The 26458-nt window shown below is 41.7% G+C and overlaps 2 protein-coding genes across 8 annotated transcripts in view; one reads left to right on the forward strand and one right to left on the reverse strand.

The window, feature by feature from the left end:
- akt3a (v-akt murine thymoma viral oncogene homolog 3a) overlaps positions 1-19910 on the forward strand; it is a 58774-nt gene extending 38864 nt beyond the window's left edge. For 2 of the 6 annotated variants that reach the window (XM_061040081.1, XM_061040080.1), the window contains exons 5-14: positions 114-258; positions 961-1092; positions 1280-1345; positions 2013-2081; positions 4063-4185; positions 4977-5105; positions 12675-12889; positions 13616-13703; positions 14443-14545; positions 15410-19910. In XM_061040081.1, the coding sequence (XP_060896064.1) occupies positions 114-258; positions 961-1092; positions 1280-1345; positions 2013-2081; positions 4063-4185; positions 4977-5105; positions 12675-12889; positions 13616-13703; positions 14443-14545; positions 15410-15495 (1156 nt within the window). In that variant the 3' untranslated portion in view covers positions 15496-19910. The remainder of the gene's footprint in view (positions 1-113; positions 259-960; positions 1093-1279; positions 1346-2012; positions 2082-4062; positions 4186-4976; positions 5106-12674; positions 12890-13615; positions 13704-14442; positions 14546-15409) is intronic. The other 4 variants (XR_009673278.1, XR_009673277.1, XR_009673276.1 and 1 more) reach the window with 4 other exon arrangements.
- The window catches only part of sdccag8 (SHH signaling and ciliogenesis regulator sdccag8), a 44724-nt gene continuing 37707 nt past the window's right edge, over positions 19442-26458 (reverse strand). For both annotated transcript variants that reach the window (XM_061040078.1, XM_061040077.1), the window contains 2 exons: positions 20663-20789; positions 19442-20368 (listed from right to left, as the gene is read on the reverse strand). In XM_061040078.1, coding sequence (XP_060896061.1) covers positions 20351-20368; positions 20663-20789 — 145 coding nt within the window. In that variant the 3' untranslated portion in view covers positions 19442-20350. The remainder of the gene's footprint in view (positions 20369-20662; positions 20790-26458) is intronic.

Here is a 26458-nt window from a genome sequence, read left to right on the forward strand (position 1 = left end):
CATACTATCAAACAACTTACTGTTTCATGTGTAACCATGACTTTGCTAACATCAAAGAAATCTGTATCTAAAGTTAGTTTATATTTTTGTCCTGTTTTGTGTTGTGAACTCAGAGATGAGTGGACGGAGGCCATCCAGATGGTGGCTGACAAGCTCCAGAGACAAGAGGAGGAAAGGATCCAGTGCAGCCCCACCTCCAACATCGACAACATGGTCGAGGAGGAGATGGACATCTCCACTACACACCACAAACGAAAGGTGACACACAGCAACAGACACTCACTCAGACACACAATCACATACTTGCTCTAACAGACTGAACACAAAATATGTATTTGCTGCTGTACAATAAGTGTTGATTGTCATGTAATAGGTGACCACCTTTTGACTACCTTCCTTTTGGAAATAGTCTTCACAGATAAGCTCTGTGTTAGCACTGAATCGCCACTGGAACAACCAGGATCGTTAAGTGTTTTACTTAATTTAAAGAGCTCTGGAAAGTAAAAGTAGTCGTACAAAATAACTTCTGTAATTGTAGTTTGTGTCACAGTTGTATGATACAAGTGGATTTAATACACAGTACAATACACAAATTAACCACACAACCTAAAGTAAACTTAGATCCCCTTACAGTGCATTACATCCCATAATACAAAGGTTTTGAATGATGTAACTCAGAAATGTCAGAAATGTCAGAAATATCAGGTGGTCAGGGGGAGGTTCACACCTGACTGTGTTTTAGATAAAAAATGATTGGACCATGGAGAGTGACAGGTGCCATTCAACAGGGACAGTAAAACAATTCACTTAATTAACTTTATTTTATAAAATATTCCATGTTGTAAATTGAATTATATGAAGGCTGCTTATGGTAAAATATAATATTAAGCAGTAACAGCAACCAATAAACTTGAAGCATGGATGAATCCCTGACATCAATCTTCTTTTTTATATCTTTAGACAATGAGTGACTTTGATTACTTGAAGCTTCTCGGAAAGGGAACCTTCGGCAAAGTGATTCTTGTCCGAGAAAAGGCAAGCGGGAAGTACTACGCAATGAAAATCCTCAAAAAAGAAGTCATCATAGCCAAGGTTAGTACAGAGGCTGTTCATCTATTGGTCAACTTTTATATCCAAGTTTTCTTTTCTCACTACTTTCAATTGTTAATCCAGTGTTTGCTGTCAGTATCTTGTGTATTTAATGCATTTCATGCAGTTCTCTTCAGCTGCCATCTCATGTATTTGTTTAAATGAAAATGTTTTTACCCTCTCTGTGCAGGATGAGGTGGCTCACACACTCACAGAGAGCAGAGTGCTTAAAAACACCAGACACCCCTTTCTCACTGTAAGTACCTCATGTACACAAAACACACACTGTTTAAATTTAGACTTATTTATGTATGCAAATTGACTGACATCTGCAGAAGTGAATGCCACATGCACGTACACACACACACACACACACACACACACACACACACACAAACTCACACAGCATATTGATCCCATACATAACTGAGTCTCTTGAGGCTAATTATGAGTGTGGAACCATATTGTTCTACATTAACGGGTGCATCTGTTAACTATACACTTAGCCTTTGATGTAAACATCCACACCTTAGCAGCTACTCATTTTTATTACACGATGTTCATACACACACTGTTGTGAGAGCAATCACAGTTCATATTTGAGTTTACCCGTGTTGCACCTGCAGCCACAAAGAGATACCGAGCAACTGTTCTTTTGTTTAGCAGCTTTCTCCCTCCAAAGAAAAACACACAAACCTTCTTTCTTTGAAAGAGTAAACACAGACATAAATGATCATGTTTTGGTCCTCCTGCTGTTTTAACTACCTCTGGCTAGTACTGTAAGATTGAATACATGTGACAGCACGATTGCAAGTTCACAATTAGACAGAATGACAGGCATAAAAATCAATGGACTGAAAAGGTGATACAACTATTTAGACACAAATATCTGTCTATGTTCATGTGTGTGCTTCTCTTTGCAGTCATTGAAGTATTCATTCCAGACAAAAGACCGCCTCTGTTTCGTTATGGAGTATGTGAACGGAGGAGAGGTAAGACACACACACACACACACACACACACACACACACACACACACACACACACACACACACACACACACACACACACACACAGATGTCTTTGGGGAACTACTTGTAAATACCAGTTAAACCACAGTCTCACCTCACTAACTGACACCTGAGTAGCTTTTGACAGGCAACAGAAACAGAATTGATTAGCAGGGAATAGTTGTTTTTTTGTCTGGGACTTTACAATTTTTTTTAAAACTGGCCATTGTTTTAGATACCAGTGTTAAACATAAACCAAAGGAGCAGCCCGTCCTGAAATTTTCAGGAGTGCAAATGGCTACTGTTTTATACAGTTTTTTCACAATTACATTTGATTGGCGATGTGTGATTTTGCAACAGCAATTCAGCAAAAGAATTATGAAACGTGCAAAGACTCAAAGAGCTGATAAAGTTTGACTGTTCGATTGCTGTGTAACACATTTAATTTGCCAACCAACTGGCCTCTGGCTCGCTTCCTCGTCTCTCTTTCCTGTTCCATCCGTCTCCTGCTCGTGTCTATTTATGAACACACCTATGGGGCAGATATAGCCAGAATGACAGTCGGAGATGAAATGAGTTTGGATTCCACCACTTCTCCACTTCTCAGATTTTTAATCGGGCAGTTTTTTGCAATCTTGGTTCATTCCCTCAGTGTAACTGTCACCTGCTCCCCTCCCAGTTAGTTAGGAAGTTCAGCCAGTGCCAGGCCTGAGCGCACACACACACACACACACACACACACACACACACACACACACACACACACACACACGTACACACGTACACACACACTAAACTCAAGCAGACACACTCTTACTTAGAGCAACACACACATCAACATTTTCTCTCAGTGGACAAATTGTGACCAAAGATGCCTCACATACAGTCACACACACACATATGTACACACATACACAACCCATTACAAACCTGCCACAGTCACAGCTGCCAGTACACTGATGAAGGCCCACCTGTCGTGTTACCCCGTCTCACCACAACCCCCACCACACACACACACACACACATTACACACAGACAAAATTTGAGCAAGGTGGTCTATGAGCATCACTCCAGCGGCCATATGCAAACCTCCCTGAGCAATTAATGGAGGGATGTGTGCCCCTTGGCCTCATGGGTAATTTGTACGACTTGACTGGTGTGCCGCAGCAGGCTGGTGTAATTTTGGTGCCACATGTGTAGCTTTGTGATAAGTTGACAACTAAGGGGCAGGGAAGGAGGGAAAAACAGAAAGAGAGAGAGAGAGAGAGAGAGAGAGAGACATGAAGGAATTTTGAGGTGAGCAGAAGAACAAGAAGATTGGGGAATAGCCACCTGGGAAAAAAAAACTTGTGTACTCCTTAAAGTATGAAAATGAGCTTCTTGCTAAAAAAAGATATGAGAATATATTCAATGAAGATGGAGGCTCAAGGGGAAAGGCCAGCAAGGCCACTTTTTAGTTCTGCACTGGAGGCTGTTGGGATGGGAGAGGACGGGGAGGGGTTGGTGGTAGTGGTGGCGGCAGCGGCGGTCGGCCTGTCTTTAACTAGACTGGTGTATTGATTAAACCCTTGATTTGGCCCCCGTCGCCAAACTCCATGCCAGCACTGTGCCAACCAAGCCCAGAGGGTAACGTGGAAGAGGTATGACAGTGTGTGTGTGCTGAGGGGGGGGACTTCTAGATGAGGCGCCAGCTGCCGAGCGCCTCCACCCGCCTTCCACCGAGGCAACCATCCCACCCCCCACTCAACCCCATCTCCACATACACCCACAGCTCACCCTCCCCTCCGCTATCTATCATCTCAATATGGTGCGGGCAGCCAGTTTGTGTTGTGCTAATTTCCTCCAATAAATCAGTAATTATTGCTGTGCCGTCCCTGCTGTCTCTCCCCTCTCTGTCTCTCTCTCCCTCCCTCCCATCCTCTCTCCCTCTCACCCTCTCTTTGCCTCTCTCCTTCTCCCGCAGCTGTTTTTCCATTTGTCCAGAGAGCGGGTGTTCTCAGAGGAGCGCACGCGCTTCTACGGTGCCGAGATTGTTTCAGCTCTTGACTACCTGCATTCAGCCAAGATTGTGTACCGGGACCTCAAGGTAAACAGAGACACATAGTGGAGGCTGGTTGGGGGGCATGGATGAGAGTGATGAGAAGATATAGGAAAAACTTTTTTTTAAGCGCCCTTCCTCCAGGAGGAGAGAAGTAGCTCAGGACATGTAGTAATTAAAGAGAAGGACAGAGACAAGCTCACACAGACATGAAGCAGTAAAAACGCATTGGAGGTGGATGAGGGTGGGGAGGAAGGGGGTGCTGATGCCACAGAGGTAGAGAGGTAGATGGCTCTGTCTGAGAGTCTGCCTGGCAGCCTTGGCCCCGGCCCTGCTCACAGCAGCCAAGAAAACAGAAAGGAGGAAAAAGCAGATTGAGAGCGAGAAAAACACTTCAGCCATTAAAATTAAAAGGTTGAGTGGCTTCACTACATGCCTGAAGTTTATTTCCCTCCTCTGCTTAGAGTTTGTGTGTCTGTGTGTGTACTGCCATTATGTGGGGTGATACAATACGTATTTCTCATCTTGTCTGTCCCTGCTCACCTCTTTAGAGTGGCGAGACCTTGACTCCACTGCACAGGGAAAGTATTTCAGTCATTAAACAAAGCAGAAGCAGGAATGTTTTTTTGATTCTCAGTTATGAATCTTGAATAATTAAAAAGTATTCAAAAACATTTGACAAAACATCTCTTGAATTCCAGTTTCTTCAATTCTTAATTCAACCCTACACTCCGCATTGTTAGGATTACAGTTTTCTATTTCACAGATTTTTTTTATATTCTCACAAGGAAAGTTGGATCTGAGCAATTTTTGTGTTTTCTTATTTGTTTCCCTTTCAGTTGGAAAACTTGATGCTGGACAAAGACGGTCATATCAAGATCACTGACTTTGGCCTGTGCAAAGAGGGCATTACAGACGCTGCTACCATGAAGACCTTCTGTGGCACGCCAGAGTACCTGGCACCTGAGGTAACTTCTTTGTTTTGGTCTTATCTGTTTTCTATTATCTCCGGTTTTCTTATGGTTTAATTGGAAATGTTATTTTCTTATTTTTCTCTCATGCCTTGAACCTCTACACCCTCTTTTTTCTTATTCAAGTATTATACAATAATTCTTTCACAACCCAAGTTAAGTCATGAAAAGTGTGTTTCCAATTCTTCTCAGCATAACTCTGTCCCTTCATGCTTTGATCTTCACCATTATGTACTTTTTTTTGTATAATGATTCCCTATTATGCAGAAAATTAAGGGTACACCTGCAGCATACGCTTACAATTCTTAGGTCATGTTCATAATGCTTCATACTTTACTGTTTATTTTATAGCTATTTTTAAAAGATAAATTTAACGTCACACCATTTTCTACCAGAATTTTGTTTGTTTGATGCAACACATTTCCCTCGACTATCCTAGGAGAAGTAGTAAGAGACAGGAGGAGCTGCTATATGCTTTTTTTTTTTTTTTTTGCTGTTATGTATTTTGCATTAAATAGGACATTCAATTATAAATCAAAAGGCAGATTTCTTAGAATCTCTTCACTTCCCTGCCATTTCTCCATCATGTGCAGGTACAATCATAAGCTGTCATGTCTGTTAGGTTGTCTGTTACCATCCGTCTAACCTAAACATTCGGCCACACTAGACACAATGATGTCCTGCTCTACCTACAGTGTATTACAGATGACATTGCAGATATCAATTTTAAAATGACATACGTTCAAGAACTATATGGTAAGTTGTGTAAATTGTGCAGATTTGCATGAGCCGACTTTCATATACAGGCTTCAAAGTACATGAAGGCATCTACACACATACACTTCAACCTTTAAACATGATGTGAATCCCTTACACATAATACCCTGCTTTACGTAAAGATGTTTGAAACCTTCTTTTAGTGGATTTTATGTATGTACATTTTCATTTTCAGATTTCACAGGAAGATAATTTCCATAAAATGATGATGAACTGTAAATATGCAGCTCATGCGTGTGAATGAGGGTGTTGGTTGAATTAAAGAAAGGCACAGCACCGAGCTAACACACACAAACTCACACAACTACAATCTTGTACGTTTTTTTTAATTTTGCAGTCATCCGCTGTCCAGCCATCAGCACTTCTTCACTGGAAGGCCAGCAGATCAACTGGCAAGAGTGTGTAGGACTGTGGGTGTTGTAGACCGAGCAGTGGTGATGTGGAGATGAAGGCACGAGAGTAGAAGCATAGTGTATATCCTACTTGAAAAAAGTATGGGGGACAATTTGGCCAAGCATTTTGTGCTTTTTTTTAGAGTCCCTTCCTTTGCGTGCCAAAAGCTGATTGGAAGCTGTTGGTTATTTTTCACAGGATGTGCGTCTATGTGCATTTACGTGTGTGCGCGCGTGTATGCTGTGTGTGTCATTTCAGTAGAAAGTGCGGGCTAAAGCGAGGCAGATGGCGGCAGATGGGCGAGGTTGGAGGAAGGTGCTCGGAAAAAACCTGGAAATCTACACCACCGCCGCCACCGCCACTCACCCGCCCGCACGCTCTGCTTGCCCGCCCGCGTGTAAAAATAACACAGTTTGCTCTGAGCCAAGTTTCAGAGATGCAAAGTAGCCGGGATTAAAAAGAGAAAGGGGGAGGTGGGGTTGAAGACAGAGGAAGATGAGAAAGGAGAGGAAATATATCAGGGTTATGGGAGTGAAATTCAGACAGTTACGGTGTTTGCCGCCAGTGAATAGGGCAGATGAGAAGTGAAAAAAAAAGGTTTGTGTCTGCTGTGCGTCTAAAGTAACTCATACATAGATACTCAGCTACACTGTACTGTAAGTCAGCTATTCTTCATCTGATTTTGAAAAACATCAGATTGAAGTGTTATTCTCCGTTTTGAGGACAGTTGAAAATAAGATTAGTGTGAGATGAATGAACAATGAGCAGTGTAAGGTCCTCTTAAAAGGATGGAACAGGATCAGAAAAAAACACATGGAGAGTGTTTTTCTCTGTTTTTTTTCATATTTTTCTCATAATTTTTGTGATTGACACATTTCAATATTTTCTTAAGTGTTATAGGGGATGGACTTGGATGATTTCCATGTATTTGTCTCTGTTTTTATTTTCTTTGTTTGTTGTATTTATTTGACACTGTGTTTTGTTAGCCATTGGTTAAACATTGAAAAAATGGAACAGTGTCAACATAAATTGACTTCCACATGATGACACTCTTGAGATAGAAGGTCTCTGTGTGACACCAACAATGTGAGTTTGTGTTCACGGTGCCGAGTATATGAGGTGTGTGTGTGTTGTGTGTTTGTGTTCCCTGTAGCCTGCTGGGTATCTGAGCTGGTACAGCCACAGGCTGTGTGTGCCCGTCCCAACCCATCTAGTCCTGTCCAGGCTGCCAAAACCCCGTCCCGCAAGCAGAATCTATCTGCCACATGGCTGCCCCATCAGGGACCAGGACAAGACAAGACCTTCTCCCTTACGGCTGCTTTACATCAGTGCTCTTCTCCTCTCTCCTCTACTGCTGATTTATATCATTCGTAGCTTCTTAAGTCTTGTCCTATTTATTTATTTATCCTGTGTTTCTCTAAAATATACACACATAACCACACATATTGCAATGTACACAAAAACACACTCCAATGCCTCCATGCCTTGGGCTGTGGGGCAGCATTCTGGCTCTGTGTGGATTAATCTGCTCCCTGCCTGCAACCGAGCTGCCACCACTTTCTTTGGTCCCAGGACACACACACACACACACACACACACACACACACACACACACACACACACACACACACACACACACACACACACACACACACACACACATACATCATCACACATACTGACATGAGCATACATATACATAACCAACTGGACAGCTCTGATTATATATTTCTGTACCTTTTTTTGGAAAGACTCATGATCCACCCTGTTGATGAGCATCGAAAAGGAGCCTCCTTTGAATTTCAAAAGGGGGACAAGCATATACTTTGTGTGAGTGTGTGTATGTGATGTGTATGTGTGTGTCCCTCCTCAAGGTGCAGGGACTGAAACAACACCAAACGTCTCCTAGATGGCATCACTCACATAACTTTATGAATTTGAAGAGGATGGATAAATATTCCATCTGCTGTGCGTGTGTGTGTGCCTGACAGTCTCCCAGCAGTCTAAGCCAGTGTTATCCCTCCAGCCGTACCAATCAATAGTATATCTGGAGCTGGCGGCACGATGCCTTCCCCGAGCTCCTCTCTGCATCTGCCAATGGGGGTGACCGGCTTAATGCTCAAATTCACACACACATACACAGAATCACACATAAAATAGCACTCATATCTCTCTTATTCACTTCCACGCACATGTTGACTTGCACTCTCTGAAGCAGCCGCCTCCATCATTAGTAGTTAAGTGCCGAGTGTGTGAGCTTAGTCAGTTAATGACCAGCTTTCTGTGGTATTTAGCTGCTGTGGAAACTCACAGGCAGCTGTTTGTAGTTTCTTCTCACCTGGTCTCATTGAACAATCCCATTACTGTAAACATCCTTTACAGATGGAGTTGTACATGAGATCCTCATCTTTTGTTTCATCAGAAACTTAATATCAGAAAAATAAAAAGTTCCAGCCTACATTAAGAACCCTTTATTATAACTGTTAATGATAACAACTGAACTAAAACTGTTGGCTTTAAGATGCAGGATTCCTGATCTGGGATGCTAATGATATCACTTTTGTAATACAGGGTTAGATTATGAAAAAATGTGTATCATTCATAAAGATATTCACAACACTTAAACTAATAATTTGGATTCCTTTTCATCCTTTGACATATTTATTTAACTTTTTTTTATAGTGTAAAGTCTGAGCACAGTGCTTCAGGCTAAGGTAGAATTTCAAAATGCATTACATTGCATTATATTACATTATTGGATATATATTTTCATAGTCCTATCAGCATACAGTTTGGATGATGAAGCATATATTTTAATCAATCCAAGCTGTTTTTGCATCTATCAAATACGAGCATCTGGATCTGCAGAATCTCACCGTTATTACTAGCACATATTAGCTCACATAAAGTGTATTTCTGATTTTTTTCATAAAATTGCATTTGCAGATTTTTACATTTTAAATAATTATGTCAAAAAAATGTTTTTATGTCACATGTACTCATGTGTTTGTTATTGTGTTTGTTAGCATGCACACACGTCCACTCTGCCTGGTCCATTATTAACAGTGAGTGAGATGTTATTATTATTGGCGAGATGTACAACATATGCTGTTCTGGCTGCTCTCCAGCTCTGCCTGTCTGTCTGTCAGTCACACACACTCACACACACACACACACACACACACACACACACACACACACACACACACACACACACACACACACACTCAATCAAAGCATGCATGCACACACATACACACCATGTTAATAAGACTATTATGTAAATGAGGGCTGCAAAAACACCTTAAATACCTACCTTCCTACATCAGCGTTCTTTTCCTCCTCTTTCTCTTTTTTTCCAGAGGTGAGGGAACAGGCCGTGAGAGGATGAAAGAGAAGAAACAAGCAAGGGAAGAATTGATTAGAGGACGAAGAAGGCAGGATAAGACAAGATTGAGAGAGGAGACATAAGGAGAGCAGGCAGGAAATAGAAGTAGGAAGGTAGCCCAGACACAAGACTTTGATACGGAAGCGACTTCTTTCACAGAACCTCTTTCCCCTTCACACACTCTTTCACAACACAGCAGCTCAGAGTACAGTACCTGTGCAGGCCAGCTTGGAGGTTTGACCGGCCCTGACCCGTGTTGTGGGCTGTTTATGCCTTTTCCATCCAGGGACAGTCCTCTCTGTCTCTGCCAGGAGAGCATCAGTGTGCCAGAGAGAGCTGGCAGGGACCGGAAGGGGCATCTGGTGGGCCACGCCAGCACACTGACTCCCTTACTGTAACAGGGGCCTCTGAAGACCTGCCATCCCATGATGTTTGCCTCTGTATGTGTGTGTCTGTATGTTTGGAGGGGTTCTCTGTCTACACCTCAGTCTTTGTTATCTTTGCAGACACTGTTCATCTCAGAAAAGTTTAATTTTTGTTTAATTTTTGAGCAGAAGGCTGCCCTGTTTGTTTTCCCCTTGCTCATCTGTCTTTTCACTGAATACAGAGGACAGTGTCAATAAAATTAATGCTGATGGTTCTATATAAGGAAAAGTCTACAATTTTGAATTTGGGGCACTGATGGCCTAGTACGGGGATCGGCAACCCACAGCTCTGGAGCTGCATGCGGCTCTTTTGCCCCTATCCAGTGGCTGCCTGTAACTTTGCCAAAAAAGAAAAGAAAATGTTTTTTTCTTTACTTTTGATTTGTATTAATTATTGTTGTTCCAAATCGTCCTACATTCTCTAGCTGTGCTACTAAATGCTACTTTTAGCCTTTTATTCTTTAATTTTTCCTCCACGCAAATGTTCGTCATGCCCTGCCTCAACATGCGTTGCGCGCAATGGTTCCTTTCCCTTTTGCTCAGCGCGCACTGCGTCCTATCTGAAGGACCCTTTGCCTGTAGGCAAACCGTTGTCAGTAATTTGAAAAACAACAAACGATAATGTTAAGAGATATTTGTATTTGAAATCGAAAGCCGTTCACAGACCGAGAGAACGTGAAAGAAACATTGAATAATATCAGAGAGCCTCAGATCTCAGACCTCAAACACAAAACGAAGATCATCGCTCACTTAAGAAAAGTTGTACACACAGATCTGGAGGGTACTGCTTTTAAAAGTTTTTAATGTAGCCCCTTATATGATGTGAAAGGTAAGCATAGGATTGTCAACATCCCTGCTCTGCTACGCTCTCATTCAGCGCCCCCTCTCTCTCTGTTGCTTAACCAATCACGCACTCCGCTCTGTCTGACCCTGATAACAGCAGTTGAGGTGACAGAGCGCTCAGGTACAGGAGATGCTCTTACTATCAATAAAAGAGAGAGTAAGACGCCTTGTGGTTTATGCACCATTCTTACAAGTGCCCAAACAAAAAATAAATAATGTCATTCTAAATTAGATTTTTGAATTAAGTGGTTTATTAATTAATGTCTTGTGAAAGACGGGCAGATTATATAAGATTGCTCTTCTTTCTGCTCCTTTTCATTCAAGATTTGAGATTTTATGTTTATTTAATTGTATTGTTTGGTAGATGAATAAATTTACAAATAAATAAATAGGCTAAAGAAACTTTGCAGGGCTGGAATATTGCAGAAACAACCGACATGTTTATAAAAGTATTCAATTAATACATTCATTATTGTGTATAAGACACAAACAGGACAAAAAGACTTGATAAGAATCATACAGTTCTGCAGTAAAGACACAAATTGGTGTATCAAAACTGAGCAGAATGCAGAAAAAGAAATGTAAGCTGCTTAAAATTTTCTGGGGCTGTCAGTAAGATGTTAGGCTGCATACATTTCATTACAATTCTACAATTCACTTAGCAGACGCTTTTATCCAAAGCGACGTACATCAGAGAGTAAGTACAACACAAGCAAGGATCTAGAAAAAAGGGAACAATGTCAGTAAGAGCAAACGATCAGCTTTGAGTCTGATTGGACACACAGGAGCTGACAGGCATTGCACAGAGGCAAAGCACAACATTGACGGCAGTTGTTGAGAGCTCTAATCAGTATAGAAACCATCTTATAAGTCGTCGTTATCAAACAAAAACCATCGTCATTACCATCATCATCATCAATTATATTGAGACCATCATCATTAAGTTATTAGGTATTCATGAAAGAGCTGGGTCTTTAGCTTTTTCTTAAAGGTCTGCAGATCGAATGCAGAGACTTGCTTGAAGACTGTGCCCTCAAGTATTTTTGACAGAAAGGGCAGAAGAGAAACCGGTCTGTAGTTTTCAACCTGGGCTGGGTTTAGTGTGGGTTTTTTGAGCAGAGGGGTGACCCGAGCTTGCTTGAATGCGGTGGGGAACCCACCCGTAGACAGAGAGGAGTTGATGATATGCTTAAGTGCAGCATTAAGCGGAGAGGAAATGGTCTGCAGGAAGCTTGATGGTATTGGGTCCAGAGGACAGGTGGTGGGCCGAGAGTCTTGCACAAGCTTAGAGACTTCGTCCTCAGTCAGAGAGGAGAATGAGTCGAGTGAGGCACTTTTGGTTGGTGCCTTTGGGCTGAGTTGGTCAGGCTCAGAAAACTGGTTACTGATGGTTGCAACCTTTTCAGTAAAATACGAGGCAAACATGTCTGGTGTGAACAGATCGGAGGGTGGAGGAGGAGGTGGTTGAAGCAGTGAGTAAAGGTTCAGCAGTGTTTTGCGGCTCTAGACCAATTTGTTTGGGGGGGCTACGGGCAAATATGGCTCTTTTGATGGAAAAGGTTGCCTACCCCTGGCCTAGTAGGTCACCCATGTGCAGATGCGATCATCCGCCAAGTTTGCGGCCTGGGTTCGTCATTTTTCACTTTCTCATCCCTGTTTCTGACTCTATCCACTGTCCTCCTCTATAATAAAGGCATAAAAAAGTGAGAAATTAATCTGTTTCTGTCTTTCCCTCTTCAGGTCCTGGAAGACAACGACTACGGCCGGGCGGTGGACTGGTGGGGTTTGGGTGTGGTGACATACGAGATGATGTGTGGCCGCCTACCGTTCTACAACCAGGACCATGAGAAGCTGTTTGAGCTCATCCTCATGGAGGACATCAAGTTCCCGCGCACTCTGTCGGCCGACGCCAAGTCCTTGCTGTCTGGCCTGCTCATCAAAGACCCAAACAAACGGTGCGTACGAGGTCTAGTGAAGGAAACTGTTTGAAAAAGTAGTGCTGTCAACAAAAGTACCACATTGACCGGAAAAAAAAAGCAAATAAAGGTTACAAATAAGGGAATTTTTAAACATCTATAAACATTTAAATGGCTACATTGAAGCCCTTAATCAGTCTTTATTTGTGTAACGATAATTCACAATGAACGTTATCTATCTCAAGACACTTTACAGAAAGAGCAAGTCTAAACTGCGCAATCTAAGCCTGTAGCAGCATAAGGAGGGGCTGGTCCATTCTTTAGCCAGCCCTTACTTTTAAACTTTATCAAAAAGGAAGGTTTTGAGCCTACTCTTAGAAATAGAGAGGGTGTCAGCCTCCTGGTCCCTGACTGATGATTCTAAAGGAGAGGGGCCTGATAATTGAAAGCGCTACCTCTAATACTACTTACAATATGGAGGCTGTGGGAATTATGAGCAGGCCTGCATTCCTGCAGCCTAATGTTCTAGAGGGGTAATACTGAACTATGAGCTCTTAAAGATATGGTGTATAAAAGGTACAGAATATAAAATCTCTCTGTATATCAAATACAAAAGAGGATTTTTTTCAACTTTCATTCAAGAAAGTAATAAATATGTCTTGCTCACCTTGGATTACTTTGATTAATTTGACAACTTTGTGTTTGGTTTTGTTTGCTTCTGATCTTACTTTTGATTACAAAAAAAACCTCTCCTCTCTCCTGCAGGCTTGGTGGAGGACCAGATGATGCTAAAGAAATAATGAGACACAGTTACTTCTCTGGTGTTGACTGGCAGGATGTCTATGATAAAAAGGTAACATGATAGTGAATATGTACTACATGAGTGAACTGTGCCATTGATTTTTGATCTCTAAAGTCTAATAGGATGAAAGAAAAGAACTCACTTTTTAAGATTTATTTTACTTCCTGCAAGTTAAAGGTTTAGTGATTGTGAATGTTTGCTTAATTGTATTACACAGACATTCAGAGTTCACTGATCTAACCTATGAAGACAGGGCAGGAATCTGTGTAAAGCACAGGGCAATAAGAGGTCAGATCCTGTTTCCTGGGATTTGTTAGGGTTAACTGGGACGTTAATCAGAAAGTCTAAGTTTAGTCCTATGAGGACACACCTACAGCATGTTTTACAGGTGCTCAGCTTCTTCCATTTACTTGTCTCCTCTCTGGATGACTCCTCCTCTCCTATCTCTGGAAAATGTTCCTTTATTCCTCTCTCCTCTCTTTTCCTCTCCTTCCATTCATTTCCACGTTGTCCCTTTTTTCATCCCACTTTTCATTTCCTCTTCACTATTTTTCCACTTTTCCTTGTTTCTTACCTCTCCTCTGTCATCTCTTCTTTTCTTTCCCTTTACCTATTCTTTCCTCTCCTCCTACTTTTCCTGACAGTTCCTCTTTCTCTCTAATCTCCCTCTCTCCTCACCTCTTCTCTCCTCTCTTGTCCCTCTTTTCTTGTGTTATTTCAAATAAAAGGTTCGGTTATCTTAATCTTAACTCATTTTTCCCCCTGTGTTCTCCTCACATCTTGGCCTCAGATGGTCCCTCCCTTCAAGCCTCAGGTGACTTCAGAGACCGACACCAGATACTTTGATGAGGAGTTTACAGCACAGACAATTACCATCACGCCCCCAGAGAAATGTGAGTTTCCCCAACTGTCTCTCTTACTAGCACTTTTACGCACGCACACACACACACACACACACACACACACACACACACACACACACACACACACACACACACACACACACACACACACACACACACACACACACACACACACACACATTCAGGTTTAGGTGCAAAAAACTTCTGACTTCTTTTAAATCTTTCATGGCTGAAATTACTCTTTAGTGAAAAGACTAAAATAGAAATAATCAGGAACAAAGCAACAAAAAAATAATGTAGGCTTTTTGTCTGTAGAAGATCATGATGTAAATATAAATGTTTTGATAACAAGTTACAACAATATTGTTTGGATGCATATCAAGTAAAGCTAAATTAGCAAGTTTAAACAAATTATCGGTGATCTGCCTCTTTCTTCAGGTGAGACATTTCCACTTGATTTAACCGGTGAAACAAACACTCAAAAGTGCCGTTGTCTGTTTATTCAAGTGTCTGTAATAGTCCTCGGGCCACATGCAGCACTTCACAGGCTTTTGAAAAAAAGATACCACTTTTTAAAATGTTTCGGCACTGAATTATGCATGAGTAGAAGCGATGTGTTTCTCTGCGCTACCGTGAGGTTCCACTTGTTTTGAAGGACGCACATCAGTTAGTTAGCAGGAGATTGGCTCATCAAAGAGGCACTTGTTAATTGCATCATTTTCTGTTTAAATCTAAAGCACAGTAATGTTGTGGGGTTTGGTTTGTTTGATAATGCTTTTAAATTAATTAAATTAACATTGGAAGTCATACATTTTCTTAGTTGCGTTGTTATTGTCATAAAAGTGACTACAAATGGAGGGAAATCAAGTCGTTAATGATCTCATTTTTCTTTAGTTGACGAGGACGGGATGGACTGTCTGGACAACGAGAGAAGGCCGCACTTTCCTCAGTTCTCATACTCTGCCAGTGGGCGGGAATGAACTGTCCATCACATTGACATCATCACAGCTGGTCTCTGAGGTCATCAGTGTGGGACATAAAGACCCACAGCTATGGACTGACCCTGAATGACCCTGAATTGAAGGGTTTTTTCCTTCCCTCTCTTCCCCCTCCTCTCTTTTTCACCTCTCCAGTCTACCTTTTTTTTTTATCCCCCTTTAGAGAGATTTTCTGACTATATTTCTCAATAGTCTTGCACTGCAACCCCAAGATGATCTGGACTGTGTTGTGATCATTTACTCAGTAATGTCCCTTTAAAGACAGGAGCATAACCTCTGGCCTGCTGTGCTTTGACATGTTGCCAGTCCCCCTCTTAAAGAAAACAACATTTTTGATGAAGTGAGGCAGCAACTGATGCATATTTAGGGAGGCATTTCTGTGGCATACAGCCAAACTTTAAGTCATTCAAACCCTAACTGCCGGTATGGGATGAATATCAGGCTTTACAAACCGACAGATACTCCTAGAAATGATTCTGGGGTTGATTGGGGCTGCCGGGAATGGAGGAAACAGTTGTCATCAGTGAGCAGAACCTTAAACACCTCATGTTGTCAAGCAGGATTTGACTCAGGTTTTGCTCAGTGCAATTCATTATTGTTGTTGCTGCTATTTCAACTACAACTAATACAGGTACTACTACTGCTACTTCTATACTACTGCTACTACAACCTGGTGCTAAACTTTTAGCTTAATGCTGCAGATCATCTTACAGGCGCCAGCAACACATCAAACACCTGTATTAACATCTATGCTTGTACAGCTGCAGAACAAGTGTTGCTCCCAATGTACAGCTCATGCATATAAGCACTGTAGCGTGACATGATGATAGGGTGTCATGCATGTGTGTGGGTTTGTGCTTAAGACTGCACCTCAAAGCATAGCAGTTCAAGGGGAATGTAGCTCCTCACCATAAGCTTTACTTCATTTTCCACAATGCAGTGCAAGGTGGTTAATATATCAATGAATGAAGAGGTGAAAATAAGAGGAAAACAGATAGTTTGAATGTTCTACCCCAGAGTTTTTTTTATTTTATTTACTTCCCCAGTCCCATTTAAATGTCTTCTGTCCTAAAAGGAAACGATACTTTGTGTCAATGACAGAAAGCTTTACTGTGACATATTGTCGTCATGGCTTTAGAAACCACACAGCTGTACCTCTCTGTCTGTGTGCAGGAAATAGGAAACTGCAGCAGGAACAGATTCACCAGAGTGAAAGCAGAAGTCCAGGATGGCAGGTTGGGCATTGTAATGACAGGAGAGAGAGTACAGGTGATAAATCTCCAAGAATGATATGAATTATTTATAATGTGATAATTTAAGATGTACTGATGAGTGAGGTAACAGCTGATTTCCTGTTTCCTGTGAGATTCTTATGAAGGATAAAAAAATACATTATTATTAGGAGGTGAGGTACGCATCAACAGTTATTGGTTTACACCAATTATGACAAAGGCTATATATATATATGTTCTATTTATTGTTCTACTCATTGGTTTTATATTTAACATTTTCTATTGTTATTACATTATTACAGAAAACAAAAAAAATAATTTCTTAGGGCTGAGAGGAAAAGAAGGCAACCTCAAGAAACAAAAATGGCTGAAGAATGTAGGAGGGAAAGCAGAACGCCTTCCTGCTCCATTGTTCGTTAAATGTTTTTTTGTGTTGTTTTGTGACCAAAAATGTGACAGGGGAGAGGTGACAGGACACATTAAAGACAGGCAGAATAGATCACTCTTTTTATTTATCAACCATTTCTTCTTCTTCAACTTTATTCAAGTACTCCCACAGGTGTTTACCTTGACTGCTGCTAATTAGATGTTGACCCCGATTTCCTCCATGTTTCCTCTTACTCCAGCAGTGTGGGAGGGAAGACTGAGGGAAAGCTCAGGAAGAAAGACGGGAAGAGGATGTTGAGCAGAAAGAAACAAGTGTAGCACAGAGGAGTGAATGTAGTCAGGTAAGGATTGAAGAGATTCAGTGCTGAGCTGTAAGTGTAAATGTTTCCTGTAAGTGAAGAGGAGGTGAAGAGGAGAGAGTTGAACAAGAGCCATCATGTGAGGTAGCTCAGTGTTTTCCTGTAAGTTTGGATAATATATAGAAGAGCATTTCCCCCCACTAAATGTAAAGCTGTCTTAAATGTGTTATGTCAGTTATCCACTTTAAACTTTGTCTGTTTGCATCGTCATGTCTTCCAGTCAAACCAAAAAGAATTGAAAATCCCCTCAATTTCTCTGTCTTCAATCGCCAGTAAGCCTTATGGTTTTAGCGCAGAATTATTCATGAACTTTGACATCCAGCACTTCAAAAGCCAAAAAAAAGTGAGAAATGTATTTTTAAAATGTGAATTCTAAATTGAGTGAAATCATGTGAAAAACTTCACCTTCAATATCTCCCCGACCCAGATTAGAAAGAGAGCACCAGGGGATGTGCTCTTATTAGATAGAGGAAATTGTTCTCCAATATATTTATTTGAATGTCTTTATTATTATCAATGATGAATAACTTGAATTTATTTTCTATTTTATTTATTTTGTGTCATTTTGTTCTAAGGGGGTGTAGTGGTGTTTCACTCTGCAGTTTAAGGCGTCAGATTTTATTCTTAAAATAAATGCCTCCATTTTTTTTTCTTTGCAGATATGTCTCATACGACACATTACCTGTTTTTCTGCTGCTCTAAAGTCCATATGCTTTACTCTTGCACATCCATTAAAATGCTGTTAGCTTGCAAAGGCGCTTTATGGCACAGAGTACAAAAGGATGGCGCTGGCCTGCATGCTGTAGTCCTCCTCTGTCCGCACTACCAGTCCTGTGTCAAAGTGGCACTCAGAACTCTAATGAAAAGTACTTCTCTGTGATCGATTGAGCCTGTCTGGCACAGCCCAAGCAGCCGAATCCCACCCAGCTGGCACCCTCGACAGGCTCAAGCAAACGCTCCCAAGTATTTGGAAGGATTTCAGCTTTGATTTGACCCAGGTCTGCGAGTGACTGAGGAGTTCTAGTTGTATGTGCACGCTTAACGCCAAAATCATTAGAAACCAGAGCTCATAAAATACCGCTTTGTAGCTTTGGCCACGGCACTTCCACATCCATCACTTTTTATATGATTCATATAAAACTGATTCAGCCTTGCTTTAAAGGAAGATTTTTAGCTTTTTTATGTTTTTAAGAAAATGAGGATTTTTAAAGCACATCTCCCCTTCTCATACATCCAAAAGTTTTGATGTTGCTCTGATGGCTACAGTTGGCAAGACCTGTGTGATTGTGTCCTCACACTAGACGAGTCAGTGCTACCACTGCACAGCTCAGTCATTGGTCAGTCTACTTAAAGAGAAATGTTAAGATGTATCCGACTCCTTCTCAGCTTCTGTTTTGAAAAGTTTTTATTTGAGTTAGCCTCCAGCTCCACTTATTACATCCTCCTCAACATTCAAGTTTATTTACTGGCAGCAACAATGGTAGAAGCTGATTCTGAGGTCATAACCAAGTAAAAAAACAAACAAGTTTTACTCCCAACAAGTGTTAACAGAGAAGCTGAGGCTCAGTCAATGAAGGTAAATCCACATGAATTAAATGTATTATCATCAATCAGTTGTTGGCACATAGGTCAGTAATTTACCTCCGTCTCAAACAGTTTGTTTTTTTATACCGGACTCTGGAGTTCAGTCTTAGCCTTGTCACAGCTTTACTGTTTTGTACTGATAGTATGCGAGATATCTGACGCAGCACTGACAGATCTGACTCCAGTAGTATTTGAATAATGTGTAAATCCTTTCAAAGACCTCAGCTGATCTGTATTGATCTGTGTCAGCCATAAAACACACGCTGCGCTGATCGGCTCTGGTGTTTGGAAGGATTTCTGAAAGTATTTGACCTCATGACTGCGACAGATTTCCTCCCCTCTCTTCACTCTAGACTTGTACCATCATTTACATCAACAAGCATGAGATGCATTTATTTAAAAGCAGCAAACAAAAATGGCAAAAATGTACAAATATTACAAAATGTAACAGATTTTATTTCACATCCATCTCCTGTAGCTTTACAGTTGTGTAAGACATTTCTGGACAGATGCCAGCTGTTCACAGAGTGGGCCATGTTTCCCTGGATCACTGTAAAGCCGAGGTAAGCTCTGCAGAGAGGATGTTGACTCTGAGACAGTGAGGTGAAACCGGGCAGATCGATCAAACATCCCTTTTCTGTCCCTTATGCTGTTAGGATGCAGTGCTGCTGGCCAGTGAGGCCGTGAGGATGTGACAACAACAAATTACCATCAACATGAAGCTGTTTTTTACACTGTACATCCTTAGTATTTTTACACATAAAATGTATATGATAGGGATGCACATTATTTTCCTTCTTACAGACAGCTTCAATAAAGCACTATGTCAATCTGCTGCCAAAGTGTCCACTTGTTTTGTAATCAGCCCGGTCCACATGATGAAACATTTATGATGTTTATCTCACAAAATGTAAGTCACTCCTCCGTTTAGGTTAAGTTTATCTCAAACATTTGAAATGATATTTAAGGACTTTGCCAAAGCTCATAGAAGTGCACCACTTGTATTCTGGAGGAAAATGTAACTAATGAATGTTTGCTCTATAGATAATGCAGTAAGAGTTCTGTCAAATTTACATACAAACTGATCCAAATGTGTGTAAACATAAGTGTGTATACACTGTACACTAATACAAAAAGGATGAACACACTTCTCTCTGTGCACATCAAGCAGCTCCAAAACAATCACAGTTTGATATTTTTCTCGCCTACAGAACATTTTGTTGAGACCCGAGGAGGAAGACAGGAGGGACAGACTCAGGTGGACACACCATCGACTCATCTCATGTTTGGCAGCTAAAAAGACACACAGAGACAGACACACAACTCAATAAAAGTGGTATCAAAGTGATTTAAACACATCATCTTTCTGGTAATGAATCAGAGCCAAAGTCAGAAAATGTTTCTAAGTAAACCCAGAACCAGACAGAATCATGGAGGGACAAACGTCTTCTTACTGATTTTATTTAAGTAATCATTTAGCTATATTGTGCACCAAGAGAAAAGACACCATCGCTTATTTATTTAGTAACAGAGTCATACAGTCTGCGCGGTATGTACGAGGTGAGCTGTGTGTGTGTGTGTGTGTACCTCTGTGTGTAGGCTCTGCATCTCCTCGCTGAGTGTGTTTCTCTCCTGCATCAGCTGGTTCTGTTTGGCCAGCAGCTCACACACCTGCTGGGCGCTGCTCTGACAGTGACGATCCAACTGCTGCAGTCTGCAAGATACACACATACACACACGCACACACACACACACACACGGAACACACAATATTGACTGAAACTGTGTGAGGAACGTTCCCTCCTGGTTGATATAAAACCAAATGTTGTAAATATTGAAAGAGAGCTGGATCCACAAAAAGCTTTTAATATCACCGGACTTTGTGTTGATCAGCGGTGTTTACAGGAGTGTGACAGCAGTGTGCTTTTTGGATTTAGAGCGCAGACAAGGAGCTGGAAAACAGTGAAACACTAAACTGACAATGGACAGTAAACTACTGGCTAATGTATGTGTCTGATTAGGTCAGCAGCACCATACAATCATTATCAATGAATCTGCAGATTTAGATTAAATGAAATATATAGGATTATCCCTAAATGATGAAAGATGTCATTTATAATTTTTAACAGATTCACAGGCAAAAATCACAGAGATCCTGATTTCTTTTTTTTTAGAAAGGCGATGGATTAGATCCTCAGATTTCAGAAACAGGAACCTGCAGTCACAGTATAATGTTTAAACCTAAATAATGTACATTTAACACACATTAAAAACAAACAGAAGAAAGACTCATTTATGAATTAACCAGGGAATAACCTGAAATAGTGAGTACTTTGAATGTGTCCATGACCTAAGGCACAACGTTAGAGATCTTGGCTAGCTCTGAAATCCATGACTTTTTTTCACCTGCCTAAAATCATTGAATTGCTGGAAAATAGTGTAAACATAAATAATTCACAAAGTTTGAGTCAAAGTATAAATTGGCAATTAAGGATTTCTGGCCAATGTGCTTTACATTTCTAAATCCAAATGAGTAGGTCCTCTGACAAACCATTGATATATTAAAATATTTTAACATTAATGCATGATGAACATTTGACTGTTGTAGCAGCCCCCCCCCCCCACCAGTGTGGTTAGATTTCACTAGTTTAGATACTAATAGGAAGTTCAGTTGAAGGATGACTGACGAGGTTTGACGGAGAAATGAGTACTGCTACATCTATTCTTTGGTGAGAGATCTCTCCAATATTTACCCTTCGTTAAGTATTTGTCAATTTCCCCTCCCTTCACATTCATTTCAGTCGTAATATTTTAGAGGTTCAGCGGGTTGTTGGTGGTTGTGCTGTATGAATAGTGAGCGTGTTTAATGAATTTCGGGTGGCAGAGATGGAAAGTGGAATCAACAGATTTTTACACTTCATAAACAAGAGAAAGAAGCTCCGCCTTTTTTACGACAACAGTAAAATGCTGTTTACACATGAATGCATTTGTATGAAAGAACGTATAATACACATACTCATGATAAGGCATTTCTTCTGCATATAACAACTTAATGCTGTGATCCTTTTAAGTGCATTTTCCTGATATCACTTCTCTACCTTTGCTCAGAAAGGATACAACATGCATGTCTTTCCTATTTGGGGAACAGTTTAAATCTTTTAGATTTTCCATCACTGTCTTACGGGCCCATGATAGGACAGTAGAGAGAAGACGAGAAAAAGAGGACGAGAAAAAGTTTCTCGCTCCTTCACTTTGTTAAGAGTTATTATGTTTTGGCTTTCTCCGTTTCTGTTTCAACAGGTTCAGAAGGCGACAAGTAGGGCAGGAACACAGAGTGTGATAAAGATGATGAAGAAGGGGGGTTGTTGAGGCTCGGGGCAGGGGGAGACAGAGAGAGGTAGCTGGGGGGCGGAGACAGATGCCCCTGCCCTGCTGGTCATGTTGGCAGTGGCAGGGCTGCCTGTGTGTGACAGACGGGGGAGGCGAACATCCCAACTCTCCTCCACAATCTGCTCCCCACCTCCCCCACTCTGTCCTCACTCCACCCCGCACTGCTTCATTCCCCACCACACGGTTTGATCCTGCTCCTAACTGTCCCACATCTTCAGGAACTCCCCCTCCTCTATCGCCAAGATGATCTTCAATAACTTCAACATTACCATCCGTCATCCCTGCTCAGACCCAGTTATAACCATTCACTCTCTTCTCTCCTGTGTGAGGACCCTGCTTGGGATTTGTTTCAGACACGCTGTCCAGTCCTGGCCGCCGAGAGCAAAGACTCCCCTCCCCGCTTCATATTCCTGAGCATCCAACCTCCCTCTCTCCCTCACCCTCCTACGCCAGAAGCACAGCACGGCACAGCAGGCCATCGCCACGTCACAGTAACACAGAAAGAGACCCGCAGTGGTGAGCTAAGACACAAGAAGCAGCCGACACAAACAGAGCAGGAGATATCAGCCCTACACACACACACACACACACACACACACACACACACAGACACAGACACAGACACACACACACACACACACACACACACACACACACACACACACAGTAGAGGAGCTAAAGGTCAGAAACAGAGCCTGTTGTCCTGAAGCTGTAAATGTTTGATGAGGGAAGTGTTGATAAAGTGTTGACTGAATGCTGTTAGCTCCACACCACCTAAATGATCTGAGTACTGCTGAGAAAATGCTTTGTTTTCAAATCACAACCTCTGATTTTGATTTTGACACATTCAGAAGCACCTACAAAAAAACTTCTCCATAAAGAATATATATGTTACATGCTAACAACAGGCCAGCGCTGAAATCTACTCCAGATTTGTAAAACAGGAGATGCATCAACAGCGTTTGCCAACAGAAGTTTTACACCTACACTGCTGGTGGAGACTGATGTGGATGTGACGTCTCAGAGAGGATTCATTTTATTGTTGATTCAGACGACATGAAGTGGAACAGAACATGTTGACAGGAGACATCCCCGATCGTTACAGACATCGAACACTGATGAGGAAAAGAAATGTGCGCTTATAATCTACATTTATTAATGACTGTAAATCGTTTTGGCTTTACTCAACATGGTTTTCAGAAATCTGTCACAGGATGTCCATCCATTTCATTATGTTGAGAAGAAATTTTTTAATTTACACTCCAAAAATGTACCACAAACATCACTTTCCAAGAACCACGTCCTTGCTGATCCGTTACCAAAATCCAAATGATCAACATGATGAGATTCCAATTTGAGGTAAATGTGAGAAAATGTTTCCTGTTATCTGGCCAAACTCATCTGTTAATCGCCAACGTTTCAAATATAAGTTAGTATATCATTTCAGAGATGGGTTTGATTAATGAGGTAGACACTTCATATTTAAAATATTTTCCTTTGGTGTCCAACGTGTGTGGAATAAAATTCACACTCTCAGCTAACTATGTGGAGAGTGTAATGAAAGTCAGATGCATCATGGGAAACATTCATGTATTTTTTTAACTTTACATCCCAATTTTTTTAACACAGGTATGTCCACTTAATCCACAATAACTGATGATGTCACCAGGGTTATTTTCAGACTTTCGCAAAACTCCTTCACAGGCTCAGTCCAAACAACCTTTAGATTTTGTAGAATTGATGGAGGTTACATTCAGAACAAGGATATTTGAATTTTCATCACATCTGAGAGACAACTTTTGATCTTAATGAGAATGTATTGCAAAAATGTGTTCTCAATTTGCAGAGAGAAAATCAGTACGCTGTAATTATTTAGGAGAAACGGCTCCAACTGTACAACATTTACTGCAAATTAAACACATTCCTGTCTTCTCAGTCCAAACTCAGCCGCTTAATGCCAACAGACTTGCACATGTCTGACGGTGAGTGAGCCGAACAGGAAGCCAGTAAATCAGTGTGTCGGGTCGTGGCCTGAGATGTTTAAAGCTGCAGTTTTATGTAATGCAGTAAGTAAAGCTTGAACCCTGGCACACACACGCACACGCACACGCACACACACACACACACACACACACACACACACACACACACACACACACACACACACACACACACACACACACACACACACACACACACACACACACACACACACAGACTCTCAGTTTGTCTGGCCAGAGAGCGGCCAACCTCTGGCCTTCTTATACAGCGCACACACACACACACACACACACACACACACACACACACACACACATACACATATACACACACACACGCACACTCTAATCCAACCCTTGTCTCACCTTGCACACCCTGCCTCGAAAGGAGGGATGTGTGTGGGTGTGATTATATGACTGTGTGTGTGTGTGTGTGTGTGTCTGTGGTGTGATTGCGGCAGCGCTCCTTCCAGCAGCTAAAGCAGCAAATCCAATAACTGGCCTCTATCAGCTGGCACACTCATTAATTAGGGCTTAATACGGCTTAATGCTCGGGCACTGACACACACACTCACACATACACACTCACACATACACACTGCAGACTGGCTGGCCTCTGCCCCGCTGCCTGGAAATGGTGAGCAAAGAAGGAAGCTTGGCTGGATTCATGGATGGACTGACGGCTGAGACAGATAAATGGATGTGGAGGTGAAGAGGATCTGCAGCGGGTGAAAAATGGGAGCTGACAGTTTGTGGTGTGAGGTGCAGGTCGGGGACGGAGAAACAAAGAGGCTACGGCCGTCATCTCACTCCCAGCCGCCTACCGCGCACTGCTGCTGCTACCTACTGTTTGACAGGAGGGTGGTGGTGGTGGTGTTAAAGAAGGCGAGCCTCCCCACTGACCTAGTGAAAGGACACCACCTGCTGGATCCCGCAACAAACACATCTTCCCTGAAATAACTCCTCTATAAAAAATACCTGCCTCCAGAGCAGACATGGCTGTGAGCGTGTTTTTTGCTCTCCAGCAGCAGACATAATAAAAAAGCAAGTTTTGCTGCGAGGCAGTTTGCAGTAATTTCCCCTGACAGCCCAATAATCAAACTCTGCTCACAATCTGCACCTCAAACCGCCGCATTCTCTATTGACTGCAGCTACTGAGGAGATTAATTACAACACACACACAGACACAGTTACCTCTCTGTGGTATACATCAGTCGTAGCCCACAGCTAGTGTCTAAACTCTGTTGTGTGTGTTTGTCTGTGTTTGCATATTTATTTACAGGTGGCAGCATATGTCCTAAAGGCTCAGTCCAAAGGGATAGTGCTAACGTCACATAAGAGGAACGAAGAGACGGTAATAGATAGAGAAGATCTGGAAGCAGCTTTCAGTCCTGTCATTAAAAGCCCTTTATGAATGTGTGCAGTTTTATTACTAAACAAATCAGCTAGTGGAGTGTGTCACTTTAAAGACAATATTTATTGGTCGGTGCATACATTATCAAACGACATTACGCATGTATTTCTAAAAATAACTGCTCCGCATGATTCACATCCAGCTAACTATGGAGAGCTTCTATTCATTTGTGGGAAAAAAAATATAAATATATATATATATTTTGACTGACTGTGATAAGTGAATGTAAGTAAGTAGACTCGCACAAACAGAAAAAAAATGGGAAATCACATTTAAATCTGCTTCAAATCATGGAAAACAGAAAGCATAAAAGTAAATGAAAAACGTCAACCTCAACACATAAAAAAAAAAACATTTGACAAAGTGAACTTGCATGCCTGTCCATGTGTGTGTGAGTGTGATTGTGGGTAGCAAGCAGGGGGCCTAGGGGGTGAAGAATGCAGGCAGACGGCCTTGGCTTGCCTGGTTACAACAACACTGCCAGGGGCATGAAGGCCGCAGCTGCCACACACATGCGCACACATGCGCACACACACACACACACACACACACACACACACACACACACACACACACACA

This window comes from Labrus mixtus, chromosome 6 (assembly GCF_963584025.1).
Source record: "Labrus mixtus chromosome 6, fLabMix1.1, whole genome shotgun sequence".
Classification (NCBI taxonomy): Eukaryota; Metazoa; Chordata; class Actinopteri; order Labriformes; family Labridae; genus Labrus; species Labrus mixtus.